Raw genomic sequence first — 10,126 nt, forward strand, 5'->3', positions numbered from 1 at the left:
ATATTCTTTTTCCTCGAATTAATGAAAATATTCCGAGGAAATTCCGACAGATATTTAAGTGGCCGTTGGAATTTCTTCGGAATATTTTCATTTAACCGGGCAAACAAGCCGCCAAATATTTCGCGAAAATTGAAATTGAAAATACTGAGGGAATTCCGACGGAAAATATCCGTCGGACCCTAGGTTTTATAAACTCGAAACGCATCTTCTTCCCATTTCTCTCTTCTTCCTCTCCGGCGATCTCTCTCTCCTTCCGGCGTTCTCCACCTTCTCTCGCGACGATCTCTCCGGCGAATCCTCTCCATTCCCTTACAAATCATGTAAGGACCCTATCCCACTCTCTTAGGTCCTATTTGTTAGGTTTTTAAGTAGATTTGATGATTTTAGAAGTTTTTTGATAGATTTTTGTTAGGGTGATTGGGTAGGATTGTGATTTGTTGTGTAATAGGTTTAGAATTGTGATTTGGTTGTGTTGAATTGATTTAGAACTTTTTTATAAATTGTTTATTATTTTTGTATTACGTTTCTTTGATTTATAAACACTATTTTTTTATTTTTGTATTTATAAAAACTATTTTTAAATATACAAAACGTTTTTTGTATATAAATTCGATTTTTGGATTTATAAAAGATGATTTCATATTTTAAAATTAATTTTGTATTTATAAAACATTTTTTGATTTATAAACACTATTTTATTATTTTTTGTATTTATAAAAACTATTTTGTATTTATAAAAAGATGATTTCATATCTATAAAAATATTTATATTTATAAAACTAATTTTGTATTTATAAAACATTTTTTTTATTTATAAACACTATTTTATTATTTTTTGTATTTATAAAAACTATTTTGTATTTATAAAAAGATGATTTCATATCTATAAAAGTATTTATATTTATAAAAACTAATTTTGTATTTATAAAACATTTTTTTGATTTATAAACGCTATTTTATTATTTTTATTACATATAAAAATTATTTTGTATTTATAAAAAGACGATTTCATATCTATAAAAATATTTATATTTATTAAAACTAATTTTGTATTTATAAAACATTTTTTTGATTTATAAACACTATTTTATTATTTTTTGTATTTATAAAAACTATTTTGTATTTATAAAAAGATGATTTCATATTTATAAAAATGTTTATATTTATTAAAACTAATTTTGTATTTATAAAACATTTTTTTATTTATAAAAAGTATTTTATTATTTTTGTATTTTAAATATGTTTTCTATTTCAATTTTAATTTTATATTTTCGAATTTCAATTTAAAAAAATAAATTTATAATTTCTTTTTTAATTTTGGAAATATTCCGAGGAAGTGTATCCCTCGAGATATTCCGACGACATCTTCCTCGGAATATTCCGAGGACTTTCCGACGAACTTGTGGTCCTCGGAAATTCATTTTCTCGGAATTCCGTCGGAAATTTCCGAGGGATTTCCGAGGAAAAATGAATTTCCGAGGAGTTATTTCCGAGGATTTTTTTCGTCGGTATGTCGTCGGAATAGCGTTATTCCGACGACATACCGACGATTTTTTCCCTCAGTATGCCGCTGTTTTCTTGTAGTATACCACCGATTCTTGCAGTGCAATGGCTCTCTTTTTTCAAGGCCTGCAAGCTTCGGACTAGCAGCAAAGTAGTCTGCTATTCTCTTCCAGAAGGCTACAGACTTTTGCTCGTTCCCAACAACAGCATCTTTGCTGGTGTTTAACCAAGAGCTGATCAGGACCTCATCATCTGTTTTCGTCCAAGACATCCGTTCCTTACGCTGCACTGGACTGTCTTGCTCGAAGTTTGAATCTTCTGTGGCTTGCGTGCCAGATAAAGGAATGGGAGAAGAAGATAAACCTATGCAACTATCTTGTTGACTTTGAAGAAGATCAACAAAATTGCAATTCAAAAATGGATTAGAATCCATTTTTGAATACGTCTTACGTTATAGAAAAGAGAGATGGAAGTCAAGAGAGATGGAAGATAAGAGAGATGGAAGTCAAGAGAGATGGAAGATAAGATAGATGGAAGATAAGATAGATGGAAGGCGAGTTTGATACATGGAAGAGATAAAGAAAAAGGATTCGGTTTAATAGAACTCGGAAAGATAAACACATTCATCACTCACACAACCAATATTCTAGCTAACCATCACTTCTATTTATCACACAACCATATTAATTACAGAGTTAATGCAAGACAAGAATCTCGGTTTCTAGCTAACCATCACTTATATTTATCACACAACCATAATCTAGTTCCCTAAGAAAAACATTAACTATCTAACTCAACCGTAAAGCTTTCAGTCAATTCATTAGGAGAAGACATTTACCTGTATTGCGAAGACCAAATGTACTCCTCCGCTATGAGCTTCCTTCGTCTTGTACCCTTGACCCACGCTTGTTAAGACACAAACACAGAGAAACTAATCAAAATATATAGCGAAAACAATGAGAAATAAACATTGCTTTATATCTGAATTAGGCCGGAGAAACACACTGAAACTATTCAAATTTGATCCTTCCATCTTAATTGAAACAAATCCAGGTTGAAACAACCTTACAAACAAATCTATTTTCATCCATCCATATTGATTGAAACAAACTTGCAAGCAAATCATATTTGATGAATCCATCTCAGTACAGAACAAACCGAATCAAACAAATCAAATTTTACAAAATTTTATCGACTTGAAACAGAAGCTTTACCTTCGCCGAAGGCCAGCTCCGTCGCCGTCGAGGAGAGCTCTGTCGCCATCGAGGAGAGCTCCGTCGCCGTTGAGGAGAGCTCCGTCGCCACCGATACACTGAATCATTGAGAAAGAACGAAGGCTTCGTCTCCACCGAGAGAGAACTCCTTCACCACCAATACACCTAACCAACAAATAACAAACAAAAATCAGCCGATCAGAACAATAAGATTCATAATCTAAACACAAGGAAAATTGAAGAACACACGAAACGCTTACCTTTCGATTTTAGGAGAGCCAGCGTCGCGAGAGGTCTGTCGCCGTCGAGGAGAACTACCATCGAGATCGCAGACGCGGAGCCACCGAGGGAGACGTCACCGACGATAGCAGAGCCACCGAGACGAATACGAATCGCCTTTAGAGAGAGAGAGAGAGAGAGAGAGAGAGAGAGAGAGAGAGAGAGAGAGAGAGAGAGAGAGAGAGAGAGAGAGAGAGAGAGAAGAGAGAGAGAGAGAGAGAGAGAGAGAGAGAGAGAGAAGAGAGAGAGAGAGAGAGAGAGAGAGAGAGAGAGAGAGAGAGAGAGAGAGAGAGAGAGAGAGATAGAGAGAGAGAGAGAGAGAGTGAGAGAGAGAGAGAGAGAGAGAGAGAGAGGGAGAGAGAGAGAGAGAGAGAGAGAGAGAGAGAGAGAGAGAGAGAGAGAGAGAGAGAGAGAGAGAGAGAGAACCAAGTTTGATTTGTTTTCACGCGTAATCGAAGCTCCCCACTCTCATGTCTCGACACGTGCCTACTAAGCGGCGTTGTTTCACGGGCTTAATTAAGTGCCGTGGTTTATCCTTTCTTATTTTTTTTTATAAATTAAAATTAACCCTAAGCAATACGCTAACCACCTGCGTTAATGGTGGTCTTAAGAACTTTGAACGGGTAGAAATCTCAGTTGTTACTAAGAAAATGAGGTAAGTGATTCCACTGTTCCTCTAAATGGCGTGCCACATATGAGAACTCTATCTTTCCTGTTACTGGCATGCGATTTTGGAGAAAAACCGATGAAACTCGGATACAACCACCAACGAGGCCAGAATCTAAAGGTCGCACGAAGAAGCAAAAGAGGATTAAAGGAAAAAAATGAGTCTCCAAAAAAGAAACGAAAGGTTCAATGCGGTGAAGAATCTCCTAAGAAACTTAAAGCTAGCAGAGAAGGAAGGACAATGACGTGTGGAAGTTGTGGGATAACAGGTCATAATGCTTTTAAATGTCCAAATAGTGGTGCATCAGTTTATAGAAAGCCGAAAAAAAAACACATTGTCACAAGGAGAAGGGCCAAACCATGAATCACAGGTACGTACCCCTTTGACTCGTTTTATATCAATGCCTAGTGATTGTTGTTTATAGTTTTCTCTACTGTCAGGTATAAGCTTTGATGGAGTTAAAAGCTTTGGTGGTGGATCTGTTTTTTTTTTTTTGCTTTAAGTTTTTAGGATCTATTGGTGCAGGTTTTGTTTGTTCGGTTCTTAGGATGTGTTGTGATACTTTTGTTGTTTCTTTTGGATTCGTACTTGATGATGGTTAAAATAATTTTTTTCTAAACTATGTTTCATCTTGTGAAGACATGATCAATTTACTCCCAATTGATCTCAGTTTAGCGAAGTGTAAAAGAAAGAAGCAGAGTAAATAACATTTCACCAAAAACCACGTCGTATTGAGAAACGTAAACACTTAACAGTTGACTCACAGAATTAGGGTCAAAGTTGATTTAAAAAAAAAAGAGAAAGTTCAGGTAATTAGATGCAATAGGATTTGATTTCATTTCTTTTAATTAAAAAAAAAAAGAGAAAGCTCACAGAATTAGAGTCTTTTTTAGCTTTTTTTGGGGCTCTCTGAGACACCACTGCTTTGATTAGCTAATTAGATGCAATAGGATTTGATTTAATCAAAACACATTGTATCTCCTTGTGTCATTACATGGTTAATGAAAATTCACATTCTTATCAAAAAAAGTTCAGGTATGTTAAATCGAAATTTGATAGTTTATGTATGGGTTAAACTACTTCACAAGTCTGGGTAGAAATAGAACTTATACGAGTTGTTCATGTATGAAAAAGCCGTTTTGCATTAACTTTCTGGGGTCTTTGCCTTCTTTTCTTCCCAACGCATTCATTTTCCTTTTTTTTTGTAACTGCGCATTCATTTTCTTGTCTTCGCCATTTTCTATCTTTGACTTATTTTTTCCTTTTCATCTGCATGTTTCAGATCTGACTTCTTGGAGAGAACATGGAGAACCATTTACACATCACCACTGACGCTGTTTACATTCACCATATTTGCAACTGAGCACTGTCACTTCTTCCGCCACCACTGTTGGCATTTCTTCCACCACCGCCATTATTATCATAGCTTCTTCTACCGACATAAGTATATTTAGATTTATTGTAGTTTATGTTTATTTTCTTCTGTAATAATTTAATGATTTAAAATCGTTTACTTATATTATTATTTGTTTACCCAATTTAACAAAGTACCTAATCCTCCTATATATTAAACGAGAAGTCACTTCTGATGACATGGCAATCATACATGCACTCTCAAGAAAATCCTTATAATTTTATTGGTCAATTATTTTTATTTTTTTATTTTTTATTTTTAATAACATCACCGAACTTTTCTTATTCGATCTCTTTTCTCTGCGACACCTAAAGCCGCCGGAGATTTGCAAGACCAAACTCTCTCGATTCGTACAGCTTCGATATCTTTGATTCAGCAATCATCGAGCAGCCTCAACGCCAGGTCCTTCCCTCGCCCTTCTGTAGACACTCGCGCTGTTTTGATTTGCAATGACGATGTGGAGGTAGACAAAAAGTCGCTGTGAGTTCGCGTTATCCATGTTGAAGTCAAACCCTTATCGTTTAATAGGGGTATGTTTGTGAGATCGCATGGTTTTGACTTCAGATCGTTTAATTGGATTTGGGGATTAGGGTTTTTGGGTTTAATTGGATTTGGGGATTAGAATCATTTCCGTTTTAACTCATTTCTGTTTATATGACTGATTTCATTTCACCACTCGGGAGTGTAGATATGAATCTCTTCTCGGTTTCTTAGCTCTCTGTCTTTGTTGCTTCTAAGTCAAAGATTTTGAAATAATGATTTGTCTTGCAGCTCATCATGGATGGAGCAGTTATCTGAGCCAGGACAAGTACAATATGATCAAGATGGGGTTGGATGTGAAGGGTTGGAGAGTGGTGGATGTTCTTTCTCCTCAGAGTATGTTTCTCGGGAGCAAGACTATAGCTTTAGCATGGGGCTGTGAGAGGAATCGATTGATAACGATTGTAGATCATCATTCTCCTCTTTCTTACCTGCGGATAACAACAATGTACCGCCAACTTCTGGTTTTGGTGGGTTTTATTTTGATGGGGAACAACCTGAATCAACACTCCCATCTATGCTAAGCTTTACCTTCTTTAGTCCAAGCCCCGCGACGACACAGAACAACAACACTCATGAAACAGATGAGAAACTTCAAGGTACTTCCTCCTCTTTCTTTCTTCCTGGATTGCTATTTATAGTTTATATACCTTCTATAAATGGCAAAGCCATGAGCTCAAACCTGGGAACTAAACTTTAGTAGAAGTTGAAATCTGTTCTGCTGATATTTGTGGATAACTTTGGTGGGATCATTTCCGTTTAACTCGTTTTCCGGTTGTTTCTTCACTAAATTTTTATTTCTAAACCGACCAGGTGCCTTGTATGCCTTTGGTCGGATCATTTCTGTTTAACTCATTTCTGTTTATATGACTGATTTCATTTCAACACTTGTGTTTATCTCCTCATGTTTACTGAAGAAATGTTTTATATCCATGCTAATCATAAAGGTGTTCTCTTGATGCCAAGGAGTAAGCAAAAGTCCAGTGAAAATAACAGCGCGAGTTGAGGAAATCCAGTGCTGCTCACTTATCCTGAAGTCATTGACGCTGCAGTCATCCCGTAAGTCTTTTGTACCAGAAACAATCTTAAGTGATTAGGATTACTTGTGCAAGTTGATTAACCATCTATAAACATCTATAGCCTACTTCTATATGCAAATATGTGTATAGCCTATTTAGACAAGCCCAAAACTATTATCGATTTAGGTAAGCCCACATATAATTGAATATTAATTTTCGGTTTTGACAAAAATAGGTAGGGGGATAATACTTACCTTATTATAAATTACTTGCGGAAGATTATTACTTAATTCATGTATTAATAACTTTCCTTATTATTCAAAAAGTAAACTTGCGCAACTTGATATCATATTTATTACATTGTTTAAATGCAATTTCTAATTAGCTTGTTTGTTTTAAAATCATATCGTCTGCAAATCACTTTATGACAATACAAATTTAATATCTTTCTTTAAGCGATTTCATTTTTTATTATGAAAAATATTTCATTGCTCGATTGTTATCAAAATTAAATCCTTATATATATAGGCGACCCCCAAGGTCTTAAAATACAAACATTCTTCTCTTTTGCTAACAATTTTTGAAAAGAATGGCATTGGTTCAAGCCCCAAAAAATACTGTTTCTTATATTAGAGAACTAAAACCGCGTAAAGATACGTCGTGAATTGAAGTTAGGATTATTCTCTTGTGGAGAAACTATAACAAGGAATCAGAAAACACCATTGAAATGGTTTTTGTTGATAAAGAAGTAAGTGAAGATATTACTGCATTTTCTTACATCTCAGATTCGTCTTTTATTTTATTTTTACTATATACAATAAACTCAAGTTTTTCTTGGGAAAAATACTGTTTCAGATCTACTTATTCTGCTTTCACCGAACTCTTATCATTTATTTTTTCTAACTCATAACATTTATATGGACAATCAGGGGACAAGAATTCATGTTTCAGTTGGTGAACAGCTCATCAAAAAGTATGAAACAAGCTACATGAGGGAGATGCGATTGTCGTCCAGTTGTTCAAAGTGTACGATGCTTTTGGTGACTACCTTACAACCACACATCCATACAAAATTGGCTTCTTTCCAACAAAAGCTGATGAGTTTCCAAGTGAAGTTCCCGAAATGTATTTTGCGGACTACAATGATCTTCTTGGTGGAAAGCTTGATAACAACTGTGTGGTTTGTGAGTCAGTTTCTATGCCATTTATCATGTAGCTTTGATTTGTATTAATACTCTAAGCATTAATACTCTATTTATATATTTTTTGTGGTTAAAATGGTTTTAAGTTAAATATTCTTTCGGTTTTGTTTAGCATTGATCCTGATTCTTATATTTTTTGGTTATGTAGACGTTATTGGCCAAATAGTTAACTTTAGGTCTCTTGAAAAAAAAATGATAAAAGGAAAAGATAACATGAAGCTCTTGATTGAGTTACGTGACCAGAGGTAAGCTTAAGTTCTTTATCTTTTTCTTTTATTTGCTAGCTAAACATCTATATTCTGTTTTCTCACTTAACTTTATATTTTACAGTAATGTGAAGATGATGTGTACTCTTTGGGGTCGTTATGCTAAACAAGTATACGATTACAGTATGAGTAACATGTCCACAATGATTATTTGTGTTATCAGGATCTGTTCTGTAAAGGAGTGGAAATGTATATAAAACAGACTTACTTTCTAAAATGTTTAATTGCACAACATGTTAATAAAATCTTAATATTGTAGGTGCTTACTCCATATCTAGCGGGTATAATTCAATCCATATTTTGCTCAACCCAACACGGGATTTGATTAACCAGTTCAAAGCAAGGTACTCCTCCAGTTTGGCAGTTTTTGTTACCTAATCCTATATTTTTTCTTTGTACACAACCTACTACAACGTTTTGATTGGATGTATTACTTGATTGTGCAGTCTCCCTAATGATTCCCTTGCTCTTACAAACAAAGATAGCACCCAATGGTCTGTTGGTACTGCTACATCAGTTCGTGCCAAGTTTTTTGTTCTTAATGAGAGGCTAACCATAAGAGAGATCATCGATAGTACTCTGGTATATAAACATGTTGTGCCGTCCATTTTCTTTCTCTCATGTTTTGTGATTTAATTCCCTTTGTTATCATATTTAGGTTTATTTAGTTTTATTTTTCATTTATGAATAGGTTGGGACTTTTGTTACCATGGGCACTAAGTTGTAAATACTGCAACAAAAAGGTATTTCCTACAACCAATGTTGATGACGATATGCGTCCTTTGTTCTACTGCAATACCTGCGATAAAGAACACATCAACGTCATATCCAGGTATTATAGTCTTCATTAGTACCCAATGAATATATTAATGTATATAAGATTGACAGTATAGTCTTCTTGGTTTCAGGTTTAAATTAATTGCCAATGTTAAAGACGATTCCGGTGAGGCAAACTTTCTTTTGTTTGATACCAACGCTCAGATGATTGTGCGTCGTGCAGCTGCGGAACTCTACGATGAGGTAGTTTAAGAAATTAACAGCTGCCATTAATTTGCCTAATAACACTCTTTTGTTTAACTGTACTTTTTTATTTATGGTAGGATGAAGATCCCGACTTCTTACCAGAAGCAGTTAGCGACCTCTTTGGCAAGAGAATGCTTTTTGAAATTTCAGTTGATTCTGATAACATCAGAGGAAAGAGCTCTCAGTATCTTGTTTGTTGTGCTAATGATGATCGTGAAATGATTGAGGAATTTGCAGCTTTGCCTCACAAACCGGTAATACACTGGATATGATTGGTTAAGTTTGACAGATACACCTAAGCCAATATTTTCTGCAATTCTCTTTATTTTTCAGGTTTTGAAGTTGCACGGCTCCGACGAGATTTCCGATGGTTCTGGTGGTTCTTCAGCAACTCATGTGTCTAAAAGAAAAAGCAAAGGAGAGGAAGACAATGATTTTGAGGATCAACTCTCTGTCAAGAAGAAACAGGGTCCAAAGAAAATCAAGGGCGAGTGAAAATCGCCCAGTGCGCTTTGGAACGTTGTCAACTCTGTTTTTATTTCCAGACAATATGGCTTTGTCGTATTTCAGCATTGTTATCTCTTGGATTTGCCTTTTAATATTTTAGCTTGGGATTTTTTTTTAATTTTTTAAAAATTACTTATGTTGAAACTGTTTTATTGGCTTTCGGTGTTATTCATTATTTTATTTAGAATAAAAACATATTGTCTTGTCTTTTCTCTTTCGGTGTTCCACAGAATTACACATGATAATTGGCAAGTTTCGAAACAGTTTTATCAAAATAATTGCCCACGGTTTAGTAATAATTTGCTAGAAGAGATTAAATTAGGGCAATTGTCAATAATAGCACCTTTTGAAGTTTTCCTCCCCAAACTAGCACTCAGGATCAGAAATCACAAAAATAGGTTTCATTAAAGATGTAATTTACCTTTGTACCCTTTGTTATAAGAATAAAAAAAAAACATTTCATTTCATTCGATCGCGAATCGTGTCGTCTCC

The 10,126-nt window shown here is 34.7% G+C and overlaps 1 protein-coding gene across 2 annotated transcripts; it reads left to right on the forward strand.

Annotated features, from left to right (window-relative positions):
* The first annotated feature begins 6,633 nt into the window (after positions 1-6,633).
* Positions 6,634-10,126, forward strand: LOC108870568 (replication protein A 70 kDa DNA-binding subunit B). Of its 2 annotated transcripts, none has more exons than XM_033292298.1 (4): positions 6,634-6,676; positions 9,013-9,124; positions 9,205-9,381; positions 9,461-10,126. In XM_033292298.1, exons 2-4 carry the CDS (start codon positions 9,086-9,088, stop codon positions 9,620-9,622), a joined length of 378 nt encoding a protein of 125 aa, XP_033148189.1. In that variant the 5' UTR covers positions 6,634-6,676; positions 9,013-9,085; the 3' UTR covers positions 9,623-10,126. The 2 variants fall into 2 exon arrangements, with proteins under 2 accessions (XP_033148189.1, XP_018511583.2); XM_018656067.2 differs by lacking the exon at positions 6,634-6,676 and adding an exon at positions 8,788-8,936.

The sequence above is a fragment of the Brassica rapa genome, chromosome A05 (assembly GCF_000309985.2).
Source record: "Brassica rapa cultivar Chiifu-401-42 chromosome A05, CAAS_Brap_v3.01, whole genome shotgun sequence".
In the NCBI taxonomy this organism is placed as follows: Eukaryota; Viridiplantae; Streptophyta; class Magnoliopsida; order Brassicales; family Brassicaceae; genus Brassica; species Brassica rapa.